General features: G+C 47.1%; 1 protein-coding gene across 1 annotated transcript in view; it reads left to right on the top strand.

Annotated features, from left to right (window-relative positions):
* The window catches only part of LONP1 (lon peptidase 1, mitochondrial), a 1,004,634-nt gene that overhangs the window by 595,556 nt on the left and 381,464 nt on the right, over nucleotides 1-27,614 (top strand). The window contains exon 10 of the mRNA XM_069649597.1: nucleotides 21,581-21,759. Within this exon, the coding sequence (XP_069505698.1) occupies nucleotides 21,581-21,759 (179 nt within the window). The remainder of the gene's footprint in view (nucleotides 1-21,580; nucleotides 21,760-27,614) is intronic.

Genomic DNA, 27,614 nt, shown 5'->3' on the forward strand with positions numbered 1-27,614 from the left:
GGGCCTCGGGTGTCCAAGACACCAAGGAAAACGGGGAACCCCATGCATTTCTGAAAAGAGGACACCCATGGGAATCCACAGAGGTCTGACTTGTGCAAACCGTCCCAGAATCTATTACCCAAAAACCCTGGCAAAGTCTGAAATTAGGTGAAAAAAAAACCCATTTTCCGCACATTTCACTCAGCTCACCCACCGAAACATGCCGCCAACAATACATGTCCTACCGTCCCGCGTTCCCACAGGTGTCCATATGAAAACGATACCTCACATGTGTGGGTGCGCCTACCTGGGTGCCAAGAGGAATGCCTAAAACACTGGTAACCCCAACTCTTTTCGCACAGCAGGATTGCAGGATTTTGACAAATGTGCACACCATACAGATTTGGGCCTAGGGTGTCGAGGCCAGCAAGGAAAACAGGGAACCCCATGCATTTCCCAAAAGAGGACACTCGTGGGAACCCACAGAGGTCTGACTTAGGCAAATCGGCCCAGAATGTATTACCCAGAACCCCCAGCAAAGACCCACATGGGAGAAGGGTGCCCAAGGCCAGGGATATTACCGCCGACTTTGCTGGAGCGCTGGCTAGCCTGCGTTACAGCTTCTCCCCACCAGGGACTCCCGGCAGTGTGCCAATACCTCCCCAAAGGGAAAAGCTGTAATGCAGCCCAGCCGCAACTCCAAGACTGTAGGAGGTGATGTCCCTGGCCTTGGACATCCATGTACCATGTGGGTGTACCGTCCCCTAAGCACAGCAGCAGCTCCAGGGAGCCCTGGCAGGATCCCCATTCCTCCCCAGAGGTGACATCTGTAACGTAGCACAGCCAGAGGTGGAGCCTGAGCTTGCAGACGGACAACCCAAATGGGAGGGATCCGCTCCCAGGGAAATACCAATGTTTTGCTGGCATGGGGGCAATTTGTGGCCTGCCCCTGCAATTGTGTCCCAGCCCACCAACATATCTGCCCCATTCCCACCCACACCACCACCACCCCAGCCCCAGTCTCACCCACCCCACTGACAGTGGGCCCTAACCATAGAATAATAAAAAACAGTACTCACATAACGTTGCAGCTGCTTGGTAGAAAAAGCTGTAAACAAAACAAAAAACATGTTACCTACGGTCACACCAGCAAAAACAAATCAATAATTTCAAGCATGCCCCCCCCCCTTGCAAGCCATCCCTGGTGATCTACTGAACCTCACCCTCCCCACTGAAAACCCATTTGCCCCTTCCTACCGGCAGATATCTGCCCCCAGGGAGGCCTGCATGAGGTACCCCTGCCACCTATTTGGGGCGAGGGGGGAGAGGGCCACCAAAAATTGTGGGGCAGTAAGGTTTGGGCACCCTGGGGCCAGATTGGCACACCAATGTGCCCCTCTGCGCCAAGGGGAGTTGGGTTACCAAAGGAAAAAAGTGAAAATGGTGGAGCGCATTTTAGGGGGGGGGCTGTGGGGCACCCCAATCCGACAGGGAATTTTCTAATGGGAAGGGGTGGTGAGTCCCTCCCCCCCACCCACAATGGAGTGAGGGCCATGTCATGCAGCCCTCCCGGGGGCCAGATATCTGCTCTTAGGAAGGGTCACCTGAGCCCAGGGAGGAGTGCAGGACAGCCCCCCTCCTATTTGCCCCCAGGGAGGCCTACATGAGATGTGCCACCCCTCCAATTGGGGTGGGGGTGGAGAGGTGCACCCCCCTTCACATTACAAAATTCCCCGGCGGCGTATAGGGTGCCCCTCAGCCCCCCTAAAGTGCAGCCTGCCATTTTTTTTGTTTACCAAACTTGCCTTGGCGCAGAGTGGCACATTGGTGTGTGAATCTGGCCCCAGGGTGCCCAAACCTTACTGCCCCACCCACTGGGGGGGTCTGTCCCACAATTTTTGGTGGCCCTCTCCCCCCTCACCCCAAATGGGTGGCGGGGGCACCTCATGCAGTCCTTCCTGGGCCTCCTACAAACGGCTGCGTGAGGTACACCCCCCCTCCATTTGGGGTGGGGGGAAGAAGGCCACCAAAATTTGTGGGAGAGGCCACCCAGTGGGTGGGGCAGCAAGGTTTTGGCACCCTGGGGCCAGATTGGCACACCAATGTGCCCCTCTGTGCCAAGGCAAGTTTGGTAAAGAAAGAAAAAAATAGAAAATGGTAGGATGCACTTTGGGGGGGGGGGGTGTTGAGGGGCACCCCAAACCGCCAGGTAATTTTCTAATGTAATGGGGGGTGACCCTCTCCCCCCCACACCAAACACAGGGGGGGCATCTCATTCAACCCTCCCTGGGGGCAGATGCCCCTACCTAGGAGCAGATATCTGCCCCCAGGGAGGGCTACAAGGGGTGCCCCCATTTCCCCTTGGGGTTAGGGGGAGAGGGCCACCCCCCTTTTCCATCAAACAAATCCCTGGTGGCTAGTGGCCCCCCTCTCCCACCCAAATCTCCTTTTTTTTTTTTCATTTTGTTTTTTTAAATTTCTTTTTGCCCCCTTCCCTGGGGGCAGATGATCAGCCATCTGCCCCCAGGGGGCCCTAAGGGCCCTAACCTGCAGGCTCCATCCTTTGGGGGGCCTGCACACTTTTTCCTGGTCGCCTCCCCCCCTCCAATTGGATGGGGGGCCACCTCATGGACTGCCCCCAGGGAGGGCTACAAGGGGTGGCCGTCCTTTGAGGGGGGCAAAAAAAATCCTGGGCTCTCCCATCCCCGTTTCATTTCTTTTTTTAAATGTTTTTATTTTGCCCCCTTACCTGGGGGCAGATCATCAGCTATCTGCCCCCAGGGTTGTGCACATATGTGCCCCCATGCTTTGGGGGCAGAGGGCTGCTTATTGTAAGCCCCTAGCCCCCCGCATTCAAAGACATCCCTGGTGTCTAGTGTCACGACCCACTTCCTGAAACCCCCCCGGCAGGCCCATTGGCCAGGAGGGGTCTCGGCTCGGGCCCCCAACAAGCTTAGGCATCCTTTGCCTAGGCCCTCTTGGGGCCAGGCTCATACTTAATGAAGACTTGTGCTTGGGAACTACTTTATTTCAATGCCAGTCAACATGGAGGCATCCACATAGCTCGGCTCCTTGGAACCAAGCTATGCGGTATAGTGTTTTGGGTGTGGTAGCCAAGGGACTATTTTACCTGGACTACTTTCTTGATGCTATTTTAACCACACCCGACTTGGAGAACACGCTTCGCGTTACTTTGCAATCCCGCTACGTGACGCTCATTGTGTTCAGCAGCATCTGAGAACCTCGGAAGAACAGCACCTGAAAAACAAAAGGGACATCGTTATTAGCAGCAGCCTACCTGTGATTCCACCGCTAGCTGCCCTCTGCTCCTGCAAACAGCATCCAAGGAACAGCGAGCCTCCTGGACCGTCAGATCTGCAAAAGGAGCGAAACAAGACATTAGACATTTACAATTGTGCCGGCAGCTTACCTCTCAAGTCGCCCATCGACCAGCACCGCCTTGGGACTTCTTGCTCCGGGTGAGCACCGCAACCTACGGGAGCAAAAGACAACAGGTTAGCAAAGGCAAGGCATCATAGCACTGCGCATAGCGCCTACTTACCACATCAAGACGCTCTCGAAACACCATCACCTGCCGGTGAGTCCAAATTCAGCCAACGTTCCACAGCGAACTTCCGCGCACCTAAGGAAAGAGAAGACATTATTGAATAAAAGAAAGGTTTACAGTATAACAGTAATAAGACCTACCTGAAAGACTCTAAAGGGCAGCATCAGTGAAGTAACTAGATCGCACTCGCCCACAAAGGACAACGCGCCCCTGCCAAGAAGGCAGGACAGAGAGCACGCCAAAATCCATAACAAGGTGAGGAAAGGTCCAGGGAGGGGCTGCGGGCATATGGGGTGTTGGGAGGATTTTACCCCAGTTGCCCAGTCTTGAACATTGCCCACCTGTTTCCAGGCAGAACTTCCCCGCTGATTATACCAGGAAGCGGCTGAGAAGGGCACCAGAGTCCCCGCAGCTGGGTGGCGTCCCCGTTGATACCAGGTGAGCGTAACATCTAGTGGGCATTGCTGGGTGCGGATCGAGCGCTCTGGGCCTGATCCGCGCCCAGCAATGCTTTCACACAAGGTGTCGTTGGAAAGGGGAGAATCTCCCCTTTCCAACAACACCTCCCTCAATCTCTGCCTTGAAATACAGCCGGAGATTGAGAGGGAGCAAGGTGGAGACTCACCTGATGTGTGTTCACCGCAGCAGCCCGAAATGGCTGCTGCGGTGAAAATTACTTTCACTTCGGCGTGCTTTGCACACGCCGATTTGGAACTGAAGGTAATCCAGCCCCCTGGCAGTGAGGGGGGGACCTCCCCCTCACATAGCCCGGGGGTTGGATTACTGTTTTGAGCGATCCCTGCTGCGCAGGGATCGCTCAAAACAAGGTGCCAAAAAGGAGGCACCCTGGAGAGAATTCCAAGGATGAGATACCTCGTCCTTGGCACTTAAGGGGTTAAGAGTGAAGCCTAACTTCCTTCCCAAGGTAGTATCTGATTTCCACATCACTCAGAGGATTACCTTGCCTTCTTTTTACTCTCCTCCTGTTAAGCGGCTTCACTTCAACACTACAGCTAAGTCAATGCCTAGTCTGGGATGCTGAGGGAAAACCTTATTGATATATTTTTAGGTCCAGTTCATGTACTCTGGATGACAACCCTTATATAACACCCCTCTCTTAGAATCCCCCTGACCCCACTGAGCCAAGAAGTAGGTTTGTTTTGCAAATTTAAAAGGTTTATTTGAGAAATATAACAATATATATCTATTTATAATAAATTAATATTGGATATCACATTGAAAGTATGACAGTGATCAACAATGGATAATGTTCTACTGGTAAACTGATTTGGTTACTTAGAAGTAGTATAGAGGATGAGGTAGCTGAAATGCTTTATGGTTTCAAGGAAATGCAAGGTGGAATAAATGCAGTACAGAAAATAAACTGATATGGTTTCACAAGAGATATGTTCACTTTTCCCCTGGTGGCAATTCACCCCCCCCTATATGCAATGCAAGGAGATGGAAGTAACACACACAGTCTTCAGGAATACAATCAAATACAATATGGAATTCAGTTCCCCCCCAGCAAGCTTAGAGGAAACAGGTAGAAGTTTGAAACACAAGCCCAAAATGCTTTTAAATGTGATGGCAATGGATGGGAAAATGTGCTAACTAATTTTAATTCCCTCTAGAGATTCAGGGTGAGTGAGAGATGCTTGTTGGTATTAGTTCAGGCTCACTTTAGCAATGCTCTGAGTTATTACCAGGTTGCAAACGGCTTTTAACAAAGGAAAGAATGGAGCTGCTATTTTGACAAGTGGAGAAATTGAGCCAAAATCGCAAATGTAAATTTCGCAAGTGCGTAAATCGCGATTGCAGTAAAAGTATAAGGAGTAGGAAGTCGGCTTGTTGGAAAGCTTAGATTCTAAGCTTTCAGAGGAAAGTTAAATCTCGTTCCTAGGACAAACGGTTCCAGAGATACGGACGATTTAATAAAGGTAGATTTTCGGATTTAAATTAAAACTCAAAATGACAGGTGACGGCTTGCAGCTGCAGAATCGACAGGTGACAGTTGGGCAGCTTTAAAAATGACAGATAACACGATTTCTAGGAGGCTGTTCTAATTAGGTTAAAATAGTTTGGATTAGATTATTTTAACTAAGATTGGGTTCTGCACAGTTCTGGCGGATGCTCACTCCTAATTTTGAAATTAATGGGCCTCGTCACGGATCAGGTCAACACGTCCAGCGGCGGTTCTCTCTGCTCGGTGGGTCAATCAGGCACCGGTTCTGCTCACAGCGATCCGGATCTCTGGTTCTGCTCACAGCGGTCTGGGTCTGGTCTGCGGTTCCGGCAAAAGTTCTTGGCAAAGAATTCAAACAGCTCGCCCGGCTGTTGAATAGTTTGCAAAAGATTTTGAGGCCTGCTGACAAATACTTTTGCTTGCAGTGGGCCTTCTTGGTTCAAAGTTCTGTAGTCTCTGTTTAGCTTGGAAGTCTAAGTGTTGGATCTCTGGATGTGAAGTCGTCGGTCAGCATGCTCCGCTGAAATGGAAAATGAATCTCTCTACCTGTCCCAGCAGTCTCTTTTTATGTGTTTTGGAAGTGGGTGTGTCCGTGGCATAACTGAGCCTGCCCCTCTCTACTTGTAATTGGCCCAATTCTCTCCTCTCCCATGATTGGGGGAAGGAAATGGATTGACATCATGATGAGGTCTGTTTATGGGTCAGAGGATCCTCCCCTGGTCAATTTGCCCACAAATCTATATTTGATTCAAATACATATTTCCCAGATAAACAATTTGTTGAAATTACATGTACACATTATATATTCCTTATGGTCCATGCGTGTCCGCCTCTGATCTTCCTGGGGGCTTGCATTCAAAAATGACAACATTTTGCGCTTTTTGACTGGTTTACCAATATCGGACATTTACCAAAAATGACACACATGTGCGCAAGGAGTATGGACATTAATTGATGAAGTGTCAGATTTTTAACATGTTGGAGTAAGACCCTATTTTCCGCTAGCAACCCCCCAGCATACACCACAGGGTCCTAACACCTCTTAAAACGTGCACAGAAAAATCACAAGAATAACGATACTACTTATATAATTCTGACAAGTCCGTACTATGAATTATCCATCTTTTTTAAAATTATGCTCTGGCCCAGATGGGTGTGGTTTAGGTTCCAAAGCACATGGGGGAAGCTTCTGTCTGCCCCCGCCTCCAGCTTGGGTGGCTCCCAGAGGCACTTCTCCCACTTCTCCCAATTGGAAGCCACTTTACGCCCCCCCCCCCCAACATAACATTTCCCTGAGTCCAGGACAAGGCTTTGTTCAACCTCCTGCAGGTGCCCCTCCCCTAATCTAATCAGAGAGGTGTCAACTCCTTTTGGTGGGGAAGCAGGATGCAGCTAGGCCTGGGAAGAGTGGCTGAGCAGGTTTCTCCTGTCGGGGTTTGTTGTCAGGCAGAATCAGCTAAATGTCACTTTAGTTCCCAGTTTAAATTAAAACTTACAATTTTTACATATACCTTAAATAATTACTTCCTTCAAGTCATTTCAGAATATAGTTTTACATTGTATCCGCCTCTTAGCAAGTCTTTCCTTGGCCTGGTTTGGGTTCCTCTGTTCAGTTTTACACAAAAGTCTGGTGGTTTTAAAACGCCGGCTTTCTGATAGTGGTGAGTACCGGTATTGCATCCATTTTTGGGATCTGTCTTGAATTTACTGCATTTCAATAGAGTGGTCTTTTGCTTGATAGTATAGGACCCTTGCTTAACATTGTTTTGATGGCATCCTTACAGTAGAGTGGTGATGTGGAACCCCCCACAAGAAGGGTGTATCTTTGGAGTGGTCTTGTGCCAACTGCGCAGTTCTCCTGGATTCTGGCGTGAATGTGGGCGGCGATAGCTCATCCCCACATCCACCCAGTCTATTGATTTAGTTTGTTCTGGGATAGGATAATGGGTGGCGACAGCTCATCCCCACATCTACCCAGTCTAAGGATTCAACATGGGTCAAAACCCTTGACACTCCACATCCGGGGAACGAGGAAGAAAGGCTACACAGACTCAATCCAAGGCGTGCCTTGAGCTTTTACATTAGCAGACTTGCTAAACTGAGACAGACTGACCAATTATTTGTGGGTTACACAGGTCATAAGTTGGGTCTAGCCATCACCAAACAAGCCATCTCTAGGTGGATCATTTGAACAATTGCAGAATGTTACAAATTGGCTGGTAAAGACCCCCCAGAACACATAAGGGCCCATTCCACCAGGGGTATCACAGCTTCGTCAGTGTCATGGTCATGAAGTTGGGGGTACAGGCATGCAGGGGTCGCATGCACAGGAGACCTAGGTAGACACTGTCCTGGTGAACAAAAGTAAACAAGAACATCCATTTAACACCAAAAAGCTTTTATTATGGACATAGCACTTCAGATGCATTAACCTTGAACATTCCATCCATTAAGCACACCCAAGTGTATTCTTGGGTGTGGCTGCTAATGGATTCACAGCTATATAAGCTGCCTGATCCTCAAGACAGACGCTTTGCGTTATTCTGCACTTACCAGCAGCGTAACGCTCACCGTTGCCTGAGGTCAGACCTGCTTACCTTTGAAGTCCCTGCTTCCTGGAAATCCTGCTTCCTGCCAGCATACTTAACAGCTTCCCCCAGTTGTTCTTACCTGTACATCTCCTCGGCAAAACGAGCATTCATATTTACACTTTCCGGAACGCCGAAATCTTCATCTTGGCACCGCAGCACGACACGCTCCATCGTCGACAGCAGTGCCTGCAAGGAAGAAAACAGAATTATTGCAGGCATAATGAGCAACATATAAAGACATTAAACAGAACAAACAGAATCACAAGAGCTCAAGAGACATTTACCAATCACAAGGAGAGGCATAGTCACAGCTGGACTGGACTAATCCTTATCGGGGATCAGTGAGGGAACTAGATCCCATTCAACACGGTCCTGCCAGAAGTAGCAGGATGGAGAGCTTATCTTCCATAATTCACAGGTGAGCTTTATGTGCTGGCTGTTAGGCAGAAACCTCTGCAGTTCCCTTAGGGACCACTGCAAGAGATTTAAGACTACAGGTGTTTGGCAGTAAACCCACTTGGTAGCAGTTTGTACCACACAGATTCACTTGGTAGCTGTGGCTGAGCAGTCAGACTTCCCTCAAGAAGAGTTAGGCAGTATGCAGAGTATACACAATAGGTACAGAGACACAGTAGTACAAACAAACACTGACCAGAGCTTTGGTGTAAAAGTATATAATTATTTATTTAAAAACACACTTAGCAAAAACGAGGTAATTAAATTCAGCACACAGTCACTATCATATATATATATGCAACCCTATTCACTTATTAGACAAGTCTTAGTGAGAAACACCACTTATTTTCAGACAGAGGGGAGCGCTTAACATAAGATGACACTCTAATAAGTTGTAAAGAAAGGGAGGGAAAAAGGCAGAGTTAAGGAAGCACACAAGTTTCAATACTTTTACAAAGAACCACAGTAAGGCAGGATAGGCAGAGTTCTACTGGAGAGCAAGGAAGTCAATTGCAAGGCCCACTCTTGGGGAGAGCAAGCAGAAGGGGTCCAGGTTCACACAGTGGGGTTATGCCCAAAGAGTCTTGTAGATAGTTCGCACAAAAAGGATGAAATTAAAGTCAGGAAAAGTTAGCTAGGTTGCCCCAGGCCAGCCCAGGTTAGAAAGTCGAGGCTTTACTGTCACCCCGAACGATCTGTCGCAAGGGAAGCCAGGCGGGACACAGTACCTTAAGTGTGAAGGAAGCTCCAGCGAGGGCAGTTCTTCCTGGCAGCAGGTGCAAGTCGGTGTTATGTCCAGAGGAAGAAGAGGTCTCGCCGTGGAGGAAAGATGAAGGTCGTTGCACTGCCAGGGAAGAAACCAGCCGCAGAGTTCTCTGGTTAAAAGGCACTACCCTTTTCTTCGTGTTAGTGGTAAACCGTGGTATTCCAGTTGCTGGGGTGCTTGGCACGGGCAAGGCGGCCACGAGATGCTCCAGGAAGATGAAAAGAAGGCAAAACTGGTTATCCCCACCAGTCAAAGGAAGAAGACTCTCCGGACTGGAGATCTCCTCTGTCGTCGGGAAAAGTGGTGAGACGGTTCAGCAGGGGTCTACCGGTGGTGTCGTCGTTGCAGGTCGGCTCAGCTTCTCCCTCCTCGGATTCTTAGGTCCTGTGGCGACTTCTGAAGTTCCAGTCCCCAAAGCCCTGCTTTTATGCAGCACACCCCCAATCACTCAGCCTAGCTGTCAATCAAACATGCTAAGTGGTGAGCCGGCCAATCACACAAGAGTGCGACTTGAGTTACCAAGGTAACTCAGTCCAGGGTGCCTAAACCCCCTCCCATACCCCCTGTGGTACCCAGACAGAGTGGCACCACTTTTGGAGGCTTCTGTGGAGAAGCCCGCCAAAACGTGGAACAAAGGGCTCGACTTGGGTTGGAGTCGCAGAAGAGAACACAAACGTCATTTTAGAATAGAGTTCTGGCAAAAAATACCAACCGGTGAATTAATATTAAATAAACTGGCGGTATGTTCGAGGCTATAAGAATTAAATAATTAAAGTTGGTAGCCTCGAACAATGGGAAAATCCCATAGAGATATATTCGCGGTCGAATATAAAAAGTAGTATCCACTGCCACCAGCCAAAACTCGATCAGGGGGGACGGAGACGTGCCCCCTCGAACAACAGACCCCGGGGCAATCGAATTGCCCCGACCAGTATGTCCACAATATGATGGTTTGTACTGGTTTCTGTTCATAATTTGGGACTAGCAAAGCCAATGGTGACTTTACATGCCCTGGGAGACAGTAGTCAGTCCCAGGGTATGGAGTCTATGTTGGGGGGTCGCTACGACACCCCGGGGTTACGGCACGGAGGGTGCTGTGTAACCCACATCAAAAAACACAAGCCCATAAAACACATGGAAAGTTAAAGGAACACCTCAAATCATGTCTAAGAGTGGGAGCAAAAGAATCTCACTCTTAGCAGGAGAGAAAAAAATTAAACCCAAAAAATCAGCAAAGCTGCTGGGGGACTTACTAGGTTTGGGAAATTAGCCTTACAGAGAATTCTCCCTAACACCGGCGTATGCTCACAGAAACCATACTTTGGGGAGTAGGGTTCCAGAGGTACAACAATCACAGATTGGCGCACTCACACACTCTTATCTCCACGCAGCAGCAGTATCGCCACATACCACCGCTCACAGCTTTTCTACCGAGGGAGAGGCCTGAAGGGGTGATTCAAGTTCAGTGAGGGCTGCAACCGTGCCCCAACACCTCCGCAGAGACCAGGTGAGCGTAACAGAACTCAAAGCCTCATAAACTCTCTGCCTGGCTTTTATGGAAACTTCAGAAACAGATCAGTTAGGCCTCTTTCTAGGGGAATTACGGCCTGAAGTACATTCTTCAAGACAGGAAACCAATGCATTACGGAGGGATCTTATTGTAACCCGAGAAAGAACTGACGAATTGGCAAGACAAATGCTACAAGCACAAGCAGGACAGGTTCCACTGCCTGGAGCAACCCATTCTTCTTATTCTTCCACACCACAGCAATCAACACCGGTTCAGGTCGTTCTTCCTGGAGCAGTGCATCTAGCCCCTCCCGAACGCTTCATCGGCGACCCAAACAAGTTCGCTATATTTATGAACCAATGTCACCTTCATTTCTTGTGCAGACCAGGAGCCTCTCCTAATGACCAAGCCAAAGTGGCGTTTGTACTCTCGTATTTAGGAGGTAGTGCGGCGGACTGGTCTATACCATTGGTAAACCAAGATGACCCTTTACTCCGTAACTTTGGGAATTTCCAACATGAGATGGAGAAATTGTTTGCCCGCCATACTCAAGGACAAGCTCTGGATAACGAGTTGTTGTCACTCAGACAAGGGAGTTAAGATCTATTACCCTTTATTGCAACCTTCAATCGTCTCATAGCCCAGACCGACTAGCAAGAGGAGAAGAGGACTACACACTTTTACCAAGGGTTACGTGGAGAACTTTAGGATGTGCTGGCGCAAGTGTTGAATCCCCCTGAGAGGTGTGCGGACTACATAGACCTGACGGTGCAACTCGATCATAGGTTGCAGAATCGGAAAATGGATCGAGCTAGATCGGAGGGACAGGCAGTTTATGTACGACCTTGTGAGAATCAGTCGGAGCCAATGCAAATTGGTGGATTACAAAGTCCCCTTACCAAAGCAGAAAGGGAAAATAGAAGACAACAGCTTTGCTTATATTGTGGACAAGTAGGTCACTTCCTCCGTGACTGCCCGGTAAAACCACCCAAGAAAAAGGTTGGGGCAACAGACAAAACTGATGAAGAAGAAGAGCAGAACTCGGAGAAACTCCAAAGCCCGGCAAGTGTAGGGGTCCGCTTGTCGAGCATGAAAAAGGAATCCGTGCAGACCTCACATCTACTCCTTCTAGTGCTTTTGGTGAATCACAAGCAACCATCAAAAATACATACCTTGGAGGCATATATTGATTGTGGAGCTGTGGTTAACTACATTGACCAAGATTTGGCTCTCCGAATAGGCCTTCCTCTCCGACAGAAGCAGAAATTGGAAAATGTCACTGCTGTGGATGGTTCTCAGCTATCATCTGGCCCGGTGACACAATACACAGAGAAAGTCAAGCTTTTGTGTCAGGACAGGCATCAAGAGGACATTACTTTCGATCTCATCGGTGCTCATCAGTTCCAGATGATATTGGGAATGCCCTGGATGGAGACGCACAATCCTAGGATCGACTGGCGGAAACGAGTTCTGACATTTCCTCATGATTGTGCCGACACATGTTACAAAAAAGATGACATCAATCTGAAACCGAAGAAAGGAATCGTGTTGGGCCTCATCAGCTCCTTACCGCTTGAATACTAAGATTACCAGGATGTCTTCAAAAAAGAGCAAGCCAATGTTCTGCCCCCGCACAAATCCTACAATTGTCAAATAGATCTTATACCCAGAGCCCAGATCCCTTGCAGCCGAATTTACGCTCTAACAGAACAGGAAAACCAGTATCTTAGAACTTTACTGGATCAGTACCTGGCGAACGCTTTCATTCGCCTGTCCAAGTCACCTGCCTCCTCACCCTTATTCTTCATGCCTAAAAAGGATGGGGACTTCAGAACATGCATCGACTATAGAGCTATCAATCAGATCACAGTAAAAAAATCGATATCCCTTAACACTTACACCAGAGCTCCTAGATCAAGTGAAATATGCTAAAATCTACACAAAACTGGATTTAAGAGGAGCGTACCATCTTGTAAGAGTAAAAGGAGACGAGTGGAAAACGGCCTTCCGCACGAAGTATGGCCTCTTTGAATACCAGGTCATGCCCTTCGGGCTATGCAATGCCCCCGCGGCATTCCAATTCTTTATGAATGATGTACTCTGTGAACTACTGGACGTTTGTGCTCTTGTTGACATTGACGACATTCTTATCTACTCAAATTCCATGTAAGAACATGTAAGACATGTCCGGGCAGTCTTAGAGAAGCTTCGACAACACCAATTGTATTGCAAGTTGGAAAAAAAATGTTTCTATGTAACCGAGGTCGAGTTTCTCGGTTTCATGCTCACACCACAAGGCGTACATATGGATACACGAAAGGTGGATGCAATCCTCCAATGGCCCTCACCAACATCCATGAAAGGAGTGCAAAGCGTGCTCGGATTCGCCAACTTTTACCGTCGGTTTATACCTGGGTTTTCACAAATTGTGCATCCAATGACCTCCTTGTTAAAGGAAAATCAAAAGTTCCATTGGTCGACAGAAGCTGAAGAAGCCTTCCAGAAGTTGAAACTAGCATTCACTACAGCACCAGTCCTTAGACACCCACGTCCCGACCTACCTTACATAGTTGAGACAGATGCTTCAAAAATAGCCATGGGAGCAGTACTGTCACAACGAGACCCTGAAACAGGACAGCTACACCCTGTCGCATTCTGTTCCCACAAATGTTCAGCCCCTGAGTTGAACTACGCAATCACAGATAAGGAATTACTGGCGATTAAAGCAGCATTCAAGGACTAGAGACATTACCTTCTTGGGGCGAGACATACGGTCACTGTCATCACGGACCACCTTAACTTGCAATACTTGAAAACCGCCAAAGCCCAATCCTCACATCAACTTCGTTGGGCTTTCTTTTTCGCGGAATATGATTTTACTATCACTTATAGACCTGGAGTACGCAATGGGCAAGCATACGCTCCATCACACATGAGTGAAGAAAGAGAGGCTTTTACAGCATCTGACCCCGTGGCCATAATTCCTGAGGAAAGGATTCAAACCAGAATAGCTGCCACCACATGTGTGGATGACCAAAGAACCAGTTTGCAATCCCTGATGGATCAATCAACACAACAGGAATGGCTGTTAAAAGGTGACCAATACACCATCGAAGACAATCTAGCGTATTTCCAAGGACGATTATATGTCCAGGACCAAGAACTGCAAAAGCAAATCATCACAAATTACCACGATTCGTTAGTGAAAGGACACTCAGGAATAGCCAAAACTCAAGCTAAGGTAAAACAAAACTACTGGTGGCCAACCTGGCAGAAAGACATCGCCCAATTTATTGAAAACTGCGGTGTTTCGCACAACACAAGTCTCAGAAACAGAACCCCGCTGGCTTACTACACCCCCTAACAGTACCGCCAGCACCTTGGCATACCCTGTCGATGGACTTCATCACAGATCTTCCACCCTGCAATGGATACGATACCATATTAGTTGTCGTAGATTAATTCTCCAAAATGGCCTATTTCATCCCTCTGAGGGGACTCCCAACTTCGTCAACTCTCGCGTCTGTGTTCCTAGAGCAAATTGTTCAATTGCATGGATTTCCATCAATATTAGTATCTGATTACGGAACTCAATTTGTTACTGCCTTTTGGAGAAAGTGTTGTACGATTGCCAAAATTGATCTCCAGTTGTCCACAAGCCATCCCCCTCAAACTGATGGGCAAACTGAACGAACCAACCAAACTTTAGGGGAATATCTCAGGTGTATGTTGCAACAGTCCAAGGATTCTTGGAAAAATATACTCTGGATAGCTGAGTATGCATACAACAACTCGGTTCACACAAGCACAGGACAAACTCCATTCTACACTGTGCACGGAAGACATCTGAGGACATCGGCATTTGATCCACCCGATACCCTGGAAATTCCAGCCATAAAAAAACTTGCATAAAACCATCACTCAGGTTCTTAAGGCGGCGACGGAGCATCTGACCATGGCTAAGGAAAGACAAAAACTGTGTGCTGATCGGCATTGGAAGGAAGCTCTCGCCTACCAGATTGGAGAAAAGGTGTGGTTAGCATCCAACTATATTCCCCTGAAGGGGCCAAGAGCTTTCCGCTCAAGGTACCTGGGCCCCTATACTATAAAGTCCATAATCAATCCTGCCGCCATGAAATTGGAGTTACCACCTCACATGAAAATTCACCCTGTATTTCATATCTCTCTCCTCAAACCAATGAAATCCAATACATGGCTTAGTTTTCTGCCAGAGCCCAAAGTAATAGATGGAGAACCAGAATATGAAGTTAAATCCATCCTGGACTCCAAGGTGGTTCGATCAAAATTGTATTACCTAATAAACTGGAAAGTTTACGGACCTTAAGACCGAACATGGGAACCCAGTGAACATGTCCATGCTCCCCGTTTAATTGGACCGTTCCATCGCAATAATCCCACCAAACCAGGACCGGGAGGAGAACCACCCTTGAGAGGGGCCTTGAGGGGGAGTGCTGTTATGGTCATGAAGTCAGGGGCACAGAGATACAGCTGTCGCATGCCCAGGAGACCTGGGTGGACACTGTCCTGGCGCCAGGCTCATGAACAAAAGTAAACAAGATGATCCATTTAACACCCAAAAAGCTTTTATTATGGACATAGCACTTCAGATGCAGTAACCTTGAACATTCCATCCATTAGGCAGCCCCAAGTGTATTCTTGGGTGTGGTTGCTAATGGATTCACAGGTATATAAGCTGCACTGATCCTCAAGACAGACGCTTCGCGTTGTTCTGCACTTACCAGCAGCGTAACGCTCACCATCGCCTGAGGGCATACCTGCTTACCTTTGGGCATCCTGCCAGCATACTTACCAACTGGGGGGAAGCTGTTCTTACCTGTAGATCTCTTTGGCGAACCAAGCTTTCATCTTTACACTTTCCAACGCCGAAATCTTCATCTTGGCACCGCAGAACGACACGCTCCATTGTCGACAGCAGCGCCTCCAAAGAAGAAAACAGAAGAGAGACATTATTGCGGGCATAAGGAGCAACATATGAAGACATTAAACAGAACGAACAGAATCACAAGAGCTCAAGAGACACTTACCAATCATAAGGAGAAGCATAGTCACAGCTGGGTGGACTAATCCTTATCAGGGATTAGTAAAGGAACTAGATCCCATTCAATGTGCACCTGCCAGAAGTAGCAGGATGGAGAGCTTACCTTCCATAATTCACAGGTGAGCTTTATGGGCCGGCATATGCACACAGAGACCGTACGTTGGGGAGAAGGGTTCCAGAGGTTCAACAATCACAGATTGGCACACTCACACTCTTACCTCCACGCAGGAGCAGTATCACCATGTACCACCGCTCACCGATTTTCTACCGAGGGAGAGGCCTGAAAGGGGCCGAGTCAAGTTCAGGGAGGGCTGCAACCGTGCCCAAACGCCTCCGCAGAGACCAGGTGAGCGTAGCAGTCAGCTCTTCAGAGAGGAGTACCAATAAAAGATATCTGTGCGGCTGCCACATGGTCGTCTGCACACACCTTTACAAAATACTATAGTCTGGATTCTTCCACTAGCCAAGAGTCTAAATTTGGAGAGGCAGTACTGCACTCTGTGCATACTTAATTACTCAAATGTTACTCCCTCCTCCTGATCATATCGTATATTACTGGAGTTGCGGCCCGCCATGCTGTTTTTTCTGGCCCGCGAGGCACAAAGACTTTCCTAATGGAGGGTGGTCCTCAAGCAGCATCGGCCACCCTCCGTTAGGAAAGTCTTTGTCTTCCGGGCCGGACAAAACACTGGCCCTCATTGGCTCAGCACACACGCACCACGTCGCTCCTACGAGCCAGGTAGTGCGTGTGTGCTGCACCAATGGAGTGCCAGCACTACGACTGGCGTGGCCAGTAAGGCTTGATGCCGGAAGGCATTTAAGCCTTGCTGGCCACACCAGCCGTAGTACCACTCACCTCGCCGGCGTTCCAGTTTACCTGCCTTCCAGCACGTCCGGTAAGTGGTCTGTGTCTGTGTCGGGTCGGTTCTGCTTTATATTTGTGTTGTGTATGTTGAGATGGGGGGGGGGGGGGTTGGGGGCGTGTTGGGTGTGTATGAATGTTTGTTTTTGAGTGTTTGTGTTGTGTATGTTGAGATGGGGTGGGGGGCGTGTCGGATGTGTATGAATGTTTGTTTTTGAGTGTTTATGTTGTGTATGTTGATATGGGGGGTGTCGGATGTGCATGAATGTTTGTTTGTTTTTGAATATTCGTGTTGTGTATGTTGAGATGCATGCTTCAGAGTTTGTGTGCTGAGTTGGGGGGTTTGGGTCTGTATGGGTGCATGCTTGAGAGTGTGTGTGCTGAGCTGGGGGGTGGGGGGTTCGGGTCTGTATGGGTTCATGGTGTATGCTTGAGAGTGTGTGCTGAGTTGGGGGCGTGGGGGGTTCGGGTCTGTATGGGTGCATGTTTGAGAGTGTGTGTGCTGAGTTGGGGGGTGAGGGGTTCGGGTCTGTATGGTTGCATGTTTGAGAGTGTGTGTGCTGAGTTGAAGGGGTGGGGGTTCGGGTGTGCATGAATGTTTGTTTTTGTGTGTTTGTGTTGTGTATGTTGAGATGCATGTATGGGTGCATGCTTCAGAGTTTGTGTGCTGAGTTGGGGTTTGGGTCTGTATGGGTGCATGTTTGAGAGTGTGTGTGCTGAGTTGGGGGGTGGGGGGTTCGGGTCTATATGGGTGCATGTTTGAGAGTGTGCTGATTTGGGGGGTTCGGGTCTGTATGGGTGCATGCTTGAGTTTGTTTGGGGCATAGTGTTTGGTTGGGGTGAGGGGGGCATGGGGCATAGTGTTTGGTTGGGGGTGAGGGACAGGGGGCATAGTGTTTGCTTGGGGGGTGAGGGACAGGGGGAATAGTGTTTGGTTGGGGGTGGGAGCCATGGGGCATAGTGTTTGGTTGGGGGTGAGGGGGCCATGGGGCATAGTGTTTGGTTGGGGGTGAGGGGGCCATGGGGCATAGTGTTTGGTTGGGGGTGAGGGGGCCATGGGGCATAGTGTTTGGTTGGGGGTGAGAGACAGGGGGCATAGTGTTTGCTTTAGGCATGGGGGCCATGGGGCATAGTATTTGGTTGGGGTGAGGGACAGGGGGCATAGTGTTTGCTTGGGGGGTGAGGGGCAGGGGGCATAGTGTTTGGTTGGGGTTGAGGGAGCCATGGGGCATAGTGTTTGGTTGGGGTTGAGGGAGCCATGGGGCATAGTGTTTGGTTGGGGTTGAGGGGGCCATGGAGGATAGTGTTTGGTTGGGGGTGAGGGGCCCATGGGGCATAGTGTTTGCTTGGGGGTGAGGGACAGGGGGCATAGTGTTTGGTTGGGGGTGGGAGCCATGGGGCATAGTGTTTGGTTGGGGGTGGGAGCCATGGGGCATAGTGTTTGGTTGGGGGTGAGGGACAGGGGCATAGTGTTTGGTTGGGGTTGAGAGCAATGGGGCATAGTGTTTGGTTGGGGGTGAGGGGGCAATGGGGCATAGTGTTGGGTTGGGGGTGAGGGACAGGGGGCATAGTGTTGGGTTGGGGGGTGAGGGACAGGGGGCATAGTGTTGGGTTGGGGGTGGGAGCCAGGGGGCATAGTATTTGGTTGGGGGTGAGGGGACCATGGGGCATAGTGTTGCACTCCAAGAGTGAACTCAATAATAAAGCTAAAACGGGCACAATTAGGAGATGTACATCCTTTGCTTTTTTGAGAAAACCTGATTCAACGAAGGCCATACTCCTCTTGGGCAACCCAAACAGCAAACTATAGCAGTCCAAAATAACGGAATGTCCAATCAAGGGTCAATAAAATATATATAATTTAATTAAACAGACAATATACAATAACTGAATCGAAATAAATGATAACAATGGAAAATGTGTAGTACAAAATGTAAGTTTGAAATGCAATAAAAATCGCTACCCCTCAAAAACATATTCTTTTTCCATGTGTTTAATACAAATTGGGGGTTGAAAAAGCCTCCTGACATGTCCCGCCTACCGCCCCGCCCACTTTTACTTTTTGGCCCACTATAGCCCTCATGTAAGGTACTTTCGGCCCTCTGTCAAAATCAGTTGTGCACCCCTGGGCTATAAGGTTAATTGGGATAAGTCTGAAATCCTTCCAATCAATAACATGTGTATGCAATATACCTGTAATCAATTCCAGTTTACTTGGTGCCAAGAGTGAATGAAGTATTTGGGTATATGGATAGGACCGTAGGTGGTTAAGTTACCAAAAATGAACTTTGAATTGATCTTACCAAAACTTAAATCACTCTTGGATAGATGGGGACTCTTGAGACTATCAACATGGGGGAAAATCAATTGTATTAAAATGAACTTAGCATCATGGGTAAATTATCTACTTTCAATGCTTCCCATCAAGGTACCAAAGCATTTTTTCAAAGAGATTGACAGGATTATGCAGAAATTCATATGGGATGGCAAGCCGCCGAGACTTGCGTTGTGGAAAATGCAGCTTCTCTTAAAACATGGCGGAATGAATCTTCTGAATATCATTTGGCATTCATGGTCAGACATCTGTGCAAAGTTATCGACACGGATGGAGATCTAATAATTGAAATAGAAAGTGAAAGCGATGCGTCGTCTCAACTGGCTCCAAAGGCTCTACTGACAACTGTGACAAAACATTCTAAAGGGCAAAGCCTGTAGACTGCTTTTATGAAAGAATGCTGGTGCAATATCTCATCGTGTAGGTACCGATCCGTTCTTTTTCCCGGACACTTCGATCTGGCTTAATCCCGCATTGAAATCGCGAAGGAAAGTACTTTTCTGGCCGTCATGGTTTCTAGCGGGAGTCAAGTACATTAAGGATCTGGTTGAAGGTGATGAATGGATCGCATTTGTGCTTATAAGACGCACTTTTGATATGAGTGAAAGCACTTATGCAGAGTATAAAAAATTGAAGGATATCTCCACGACCATGGACCCTTCCCATTTGGTGACTCAGGGCAAAGCTTGGTCGTCTTTGGAAACATGCAAACATGCACCCTGCCGCCACTATGTATGGAATTCTGAAAACATGTTGTATAGGGGATTTGGAGGCTGCAAATGTTTGAGCTGAAGAACTGGGTGAGGTGGTTGATTAGGGTTGCTGGCTAAGGTGCTGTGGTAATGTGAGACTAATGAGCATGGACTGGGGCTTAAGAGCATCGCAAACCAAACTCCTTTTTAGAACTTACTGGACGCCAGTGCGTATGTTTAAGAGACACCTGCTGGAAAACGATTTGTGTTGGTAGTGCAAACAAGCAAGGAGCACACCCAGCCATCAGATATGGTTTTGTCCGAAAACGAAATAATTTTGGGAGGGAGTCTGTGAAAGAATAGGCTTGGTCTTGTGCTGTATAGTTCCAATGACTGCGACTCTTTTGGTGCTTGGGGATATATCTTTGTTAGAGGATATGGAATTCAGGAAAAAAATATGGTTCCTCTGGGCCTGTATGATTGCAAAAAAATATGATTTTTAGGGCTTGGAAATCGTCTGCCTCTTTTTGCATCGACGATTGGGTGGAAGAGCTGCTTACCGTCTCCACCTACAAAAGGGCAATTCACAAACAAAGCAGGGATACAGATAAGTTTATGGACATATGGGGGAGCTTCCTTGATGCCTATGGTTAATTCATCAGCACTGATGTCATATAGTGACCTGTTTTGTCATAATTCAATGTTAATTGCAAGGTCCATTGATCGGTTCCTGTATCCGTATAGGCCATTGATAGTTTAGCCAATGAAACTGACATGTTTGGAAATGTTTTGTGATTATACATGAATTGTACACCTGATATGACGTGTATATATTACTAATGATGATTTAGGTCTCTTTTTGTTTCTTCTTCTCCTCTTTTTCTAGTCTTTTCTTTCTCTTCCTCCTTTAATTTGTTAAGTACATTTTGGCAAGTACATCTTTGGTTACTAAGTCTATGATTCCGTCTATGACCCAATGCTGAATATTCGACTTTGATTGTCCTGTAATTTTCATTATGTTTAAAATAAAAAGTGTTGAATCGCAACATTACTCATAGTAATTACTACTGTCATTCTATTTCATAGTTCAATTTCCTCTATATGCCATTGCCTCTAAATATCTAGGCATCTGGGCTGGACTAGGCAGATCAAAGAGAACTAGAGGGTATTTATTCTGTATAGGTGTGCTTCCTTTTTTGTGAAGTGGATGTTACGCATGTAACGTGTGCGAAATGTCCATTACGTAAAAAAGAAAAAACTGGAAACTGTCCAGGGCGTAGTGGGCAGTGGATCATGAGGGGGGAAATGGTTTTGCAAGTGGAGTGGGAGTGGCGGGAGAAGAGCAAGGTGGTCTGAGGAAGGAGGAGTAATAGGGGCTACGGGATTCCCCCCAGAAATTGAAAGTGGGCTGATGGCGGTTCAGGGCGAGGATGGGGGTTCTGGATATGTTCCCTGAAAAGTGAGGAGGGTTATGGGGAGATTGGCGGGTCAACGGGTTGTTGGAGAAATCCATCTCGGAACTGCTGTTGTGCAAAAGTTCAACAGGAGTTGCAAAATGGATACATTTCACATTTGGCAGGCCATATGCAATCGTATGTATAACATAAGGCTAAAGTCTCATCCTCAATGGATGAATATCCCACATGTATGTATGGACGAAAGAGGAGCTGGTGTTAAGGGTACAGTAGTCACTTTCACTTTGGTGAGCAACTTTTACATTTGAGCTCTGCATGTCTGCTGCTGTCATTCCATTAACAGGCCGTTTTCTCTTTTAGGAATTTATAGCAGTAAGCCAACTGCGGGGGTCAACACAAGGAAAGATCCTTTGCTTTTATGGTCCACCCGGTGTTGGGAAGACAAGTATTGCCCGCTCAATTGCCAGAGCTTTAAATCGTGAATACTTCCGTTTCAGTGTTGGCGGAATGACTGATGTAGCAGAGATAAAAGGACACAGGTAAGCAAACTCCCTGCAGGTATGTCCCTGAAAAGGTTAGTGTCTAAAGTTAGCACTGATGTATAATCCAATATTGTTGCTTTTTAGTGGACTGAATTTTGAGTGTCCTTGGTACGTAAAAGGCAATTTTGCCCCATAGCGTTGTGTACATGTCCTAATTTCGAGACAAATGGGTAGCATGCCTTTTGCTCCTTCCATCCAAGTCATGCAGACTCCCAGGACATCCCCCGCCACGCCCCCCGCGAGCTTGAAACTCAAAAGGATAAAGCCGGCCATCATTCTGGCCTTATTTTCTGGTCACTAAAAATGTGGCTAACCTTTTCAGCAAAATAGTCTAGTCTTCAGTGGGCTTTGGGTGGTACTCTTCAGTACTGTAAAGTCAACTTTCAACATTTGAGAATCTCGTCATTTTGTGGCTCCTGTGTGATGGCTTTCCCCAGCATGCCTGTATTTGCCATGGTGGTTTTTATGTGCCTCTGTGAGGACACAGTAGTGATGCTTTGGCTGCCAGTACAGTACGTAGACCTATGGATACACGAAAAAGTTGATACAATCTTTTGACAAAATCCATATTTTGGTGGACAACCCCAAGATAATTTTCATCTTTTCTACTCTAACGTATTGGTTGGTATTGCTGATCTCTGAGGAGTTGAACTTACTCTGTCATGTAAAAGTATATTGCGTTTGAACATTGTATATTTAGAACTGTCAATTTTTATTTCTACTGTTTCAGTAGAAAAATATAGCCTGTCCAATCGAATTGAGAAGCTTGAATATGCTGCTCTGTGTGCTCGATTCTGTGTCCCACAGGTTGTGATGGGCGTGTGTATAAATACACTGATTATCGTAATTACTATGAATAGTAAACTGTACGCAGATTTATTTTGCCAGGGATGCGAGTCTTCAACTCTGAGCTGCAAAACATACTTTTGAATTGAGCCCATTAAGTATTACTAACCATGTCACAAGCTTAGGAAAAACACGTTTATTTTTACATTCAAAACCTGCATTGGTTACTTTGGGAAGAGAGTTGTGAAAAACCAGATTTTTACTATACAGAACCCTGGGAGCAGGGTAGTGGCATCTAGTGAGGAAATACGGTATCAACTTTCTTCTACACCTCTTCTGCATCCTATTTTACAGGAGTTACTGACTTCTCAACTCCCTCCCGACCCCCCTTTTCCATCCAACACTAAGACGACGAGGAGGAGAGATTGGGAGGATGAGGATTACCAGCATAACACCACAGACGCGGAAAACACTCTCCTTTTTCTACAGTAGATTGTCCCACTAATGAGGCCAGGTAAACCTTTCCAACAATGCACACCTGAATATGATTACCACTCCCAGGAAGTATACAAGGTAGAGCAGGAGAGCGCACTTTGAGTGAGTCAGGGATGCTGGAAGGTGCCAGAGAGAAAGAGAAAGCCATAGTGAGCTGAAGGAGGAGAAGCGATCCACCCAAATACTTGCCCTGCTACCAGAGAGGAGATTGCAGTGTGGAGGAGGAAACTGTACTTCCAGAAGGCAAGACCAGGGGCAGCTGGGATTGCCTGGCGGTACCAACAGTTATATTCCTCCCCTGGCCAGGCAAGCGAACCCAGGTCTCTGTGAGGCAGAGGGAGAGACCCTGACCTCCAACTAACATCCCCTTTTGGCTCCTGCAGCTCCCAATAACAGAGAATGCCATTTCGGGGAGCAATGAAGTTGGAGCAAAATTAGCCCAGTGCGTTCTGGGACTAGAGGTCCCAACACTTTGTGAAATTGTGAACTTTGAATGGAGGCTCAAGCCTGGCTGAGGGTAGCGTTCTTGCTGAACTATAAAAAGGGGTCCGAGCCAGACAGAGGGAGACTAAGTGGTGAAGAAAGACGCAAACAAAGCCTTCAATACAGCCGGTTAGTCTTAAGAAACTGTGTGAAACCAGTCGGTGTCAAAAGAAGGTTGCGAGCTGGGAAAGTGTGAAAAGGCATCCTTTGAATTGTACATAAAGAAGAGTAAAGATATATAGTAATACAAAGAGGCCATAGGGAAGGCCGACGGGAGGTGTCAAGGTGGTCATACAAGGGTCCAGCCAAATCCCTTGTACAATCAAAGGTCCTTGACACGTTAAAATGCAAACAATTGTGAAATTGGCACTTGCACCCGGCTGAGGGGAACACCGTGTGAACTGTGTGAAGCCTGACTGTGGACTAAGAGAAAGCCTGACTGGGGGCTAAGAGAAAGCCTGACTGGGGGCTGGATAAGCTAAGGGAAGGTCTGAGCCCGGCTGAGGGGGACCTAACTAAGCGAGGTGGTTGTTTAAAAAGACATTGAGACTTTTGAATATTACAAATGATGAGTGTGATTGAAAGGCGGTAGTGAACCCTACTGAGGGACGTCAAGCGAAAAGCTAAGGGAAGTGACCGCCCCATTGTGAAAAAGCTAAGTGGACTACATTGTGTGGACAAATGTGAACCCGACTGAGGGACTGAGGGATGTGCTATTGGTTGGTCTGAGCCCGATTGTGGAAGACTAACATTGAGAAATGGATCGGAGCCCGGCTGAGGGGGATCCACGGGTGTAGAGTAATCGCCCAACGTGAAGAGAAATAAAAGGAACTTTTGTTTTGTCGTTTACGAAACATGAGGCCCTCTGAAGTAAGAGACTTTGCTTGAAAGAGTCTTGGACACAGAAGATCCCTGATATTGTTAAAAGGAACTGTGACCTAGTACTGGAGAGGCCCAGGAGTGTGCCGTGCTTAAGAGTCCCGCCTTGTCCCGTGCTAGAAAACGTGGGGAAGGGAGACCACCGGCCATAACATCATGATTTATCATTTTGTGCACACTTCTTTCTTTTCTTTTGAACACTATCCCACACTGTTTTATAACTTTGCAGCAAGGATTAAGAATTAGTGACAAGGCGATCACTCTGTTGCCAGTCAAGTTTTCCTGTATTGACTTCTCCTCAAAACTAACGTTTTCATAACTTCAATCTTCAGGGGAGGCTATATTGCTTTACCTTTTCAGGCGTGTCTTCATTTCCTTTTCAGGTGTTGCAGGATAATTGACAAAATGTCTCTAAGGATTCTGGTACTTGTATTTTTCACACTTTGTTTCTCTTGCAGGTGACTGGAAACAACTCCCTCTATAGTACAAATCTTACCCTGGATAGGGGGAGAGGGAAAGCCATGTTTATGGCTCTCCATTGTAAGGCATGATGGCCCTGGTGCTGCAGCCTTTTGAGCCTGGGACTCCTGGGGCAAGGGATTGGCAATAGTTATTTTTTTTTAGTATAGGTCCTTTTATTTTGACAAGACGCCACCAGGACTGCCTCATTATTATTTGATGGTCGTAGCTTGCTCCCAACTTAGATTTAGGTAAGGCGCTTTTCTCACCCATTTATACAGTTTAATAAACACCCTTGAACTGTGATCACTTGTCTGTCTTTACTGTTGCCACAGAGCGCTGCTTTCTTCCTGGTACATCTTAATTACAGTCCTTTTTATTTTGAGATGTCGTGAATTTTAGTGTAACCGTTTTTTTGTGTGCATATTTCATAGAACTATCGTAAATGATCTGGTGAACACATTTGGCACATTTCTTCTTTTACCAGAAGGAAATTGTGTAATCTCACATCAATTTAGTTGACATCAGTGAAGTTTTATCCATAGTCTTTATTTCATTGCAAAGTACCCTGCGTGACCTATTCCTCATGTGGCTGCCATGTTGAGTTTCTCTCGCATGTAAAATGGAGAGGGGGTGGGTATAATGCAGCACCTTCGTACCCAATTTTCTAAGACAAATTCATTTTTTGTAAGGTACAGATGATGCTGCATACAAAGCTGCTCTGCGTCTCGGGGCAACCTATGGTCGTCGACACTCAACTCCAGTGACTACCTAGCCTAGGCATTGTTTGTCATAAGAACTGGTAAATTGTCTTCAGCATTTTAACACAATCTACATACTCTGGTCAGAAACATTTGAAATGTCACTGTCATTTTGTCAGCTAGACTATGTGTTGATACCATTCATAGCATTGAAGTGCAGTGGGAATGCGGTCTGTTACTTTGTTTATATTTCTCTTCTGTGCCTCACCTCTGCATCAGGATGATCGCACATGTGATTGCATTTAAGGAGTGCAGCTCCTGGGGGAATCGGAATGCTTAAACTAATTAGATTAAGTGAGTTGCCTCTGATGCATGCGCCTTTTCTTGGTGTAGATTGTTCATGCTGTATGTATCTGCATCCTGATCCAGTGCATAGTAGAGATAATTCAGTCACTATTTCATTGTGAATATCTTGCCTGAACCGGAAGCCAAAGCTATTATTCCAGCCTGTTCATGTTTCCTGGTTGAGCTGGGGGCTTTTCTCTCTGGCCTATTCACCCTCCTCCCCTGTCTCCCAAAACCCTTTCTATCAAATCATGTTATTTATCGGCTGTTTATGAAGTCTTTCATATGTAAGGGCTACAGAACCTCACTCCAAAAGCACATGACTTAGCTAGCCTCACATCAGAGATTATTAGTGAGACCCTCCTTCGCTCAGTAGTTTTCTCTTTATACATAGCTTGGCAGTTGTGTGGTCAGTTGCTAATATTTTATAAATAAATCATTATTATCCTGATAGCCCTAACCTTGGAGCGGATCTGCTGTGGCTCTTTCTATATTGTAAGTAGGAACAGCAAGGTGAAAAACAAAATGTGATTACCTGGGCACACCCTTCATCAAATTCACCAGAAGTGTTACATTTGGGATTCTGCAATTTCAGTACAGTTTCATACAGACACCGTTGACATGCCAGTGACTCCCTTCACTGATCTCTTCCTAGAGACATTTGGAAACATGAAATACTGTACATTTCAGATAAGGAGATTGCACTAGCCGCTCCACACTGTGGCCATGACTCAAATTCATGTGCTAATTTGACACCCATCTTAGGAACCTAAATAAGACCATGCATAGGGGATGTTCTGCAGGCCGTTTCACCCCCATACCTCCTGTCAACAGATTAGTGAGATTTGTGGAAAACGTGGCCCTAAAAGAAGGGTTTGTGGGTGCGCACCACTGAAATCGCAGGAGATACCGTTAATTTAAAAGATATAGAAACGGCTGCAGCCATGTGGTTAGACTGGTGATTTTACACTATCACCTTTATAAAACTGAAGCTTGAGAGGGTGCTAACCTCACAGACTGCTCTCAGTCATATATGTCACATGTCCTGTCAACAGAGTAGCTTATTTTTAGCAAGCTCAGCAGTACTTACCCCATAGGCAGCAACAGAAGAAACTGTTCACTATGGCCGATGGGAAACCGTGGTCATCAGCTGGTCCCATAAAGCGGCATCCCAGAATCATTCCTTGGCTCAAATGATATCCCGAATTCAATGCCCCTCATGATGTGCACAGTCAGTAATGGAGGAACACGTTCCCAGGCGGCTGCCACACTGCTAAATTAACAACTGCCATAGGTGTACCAGCAATCAAAACAATAAATCATGCAGACGAGCCAAGTTCTGAAAGAGGTTTGTACTTTTTTAGAAAGAGTTTAGAAAGGATAATGCAATGATTTCTTTCAACGACGGGAGCCTTGGGAGGAGTAGTCTCAGCAAAGAAATCTAGCGTCAATCCTAACTCCCAAGCAAAGACCTTTTAAGTTCACAGTCTAAAACTGCTGTGAATTCTAAACGAATCGGACAGTCTGGCAGTTGCGCTTCCCCTACTGGTTAAAAAGCAAAGTCTCAGTGCACCACCTTCAACCTCCCCCCCCCCCCCGCCAGATCGGTCCTGTGTGGTCTTTCCTATGCTGGGAGGTGGAGGGGTAAGTTGTTCACCAACCTTATAAAAAAAAAAAACCTTACCACACACCTGCTTCTGAAAG

The sequence above is a fragment of the Ambystoma mexicanum genome, chromosome 1p (assembly GCF_040938575.1).
Source record: "Ambystoma mexicanum isolate Mex_15411 chromosome 1p, UKY_AmexF1_1, whole genome shotgun sequence".
NCBI classification, from domain to species: domain Eukaryota; kingdom Metazoa; phylum Chordata; class Amphibia; order Caudata; family Ambystomatidae; genus Ambystoma; species Ambystoma mexicanum.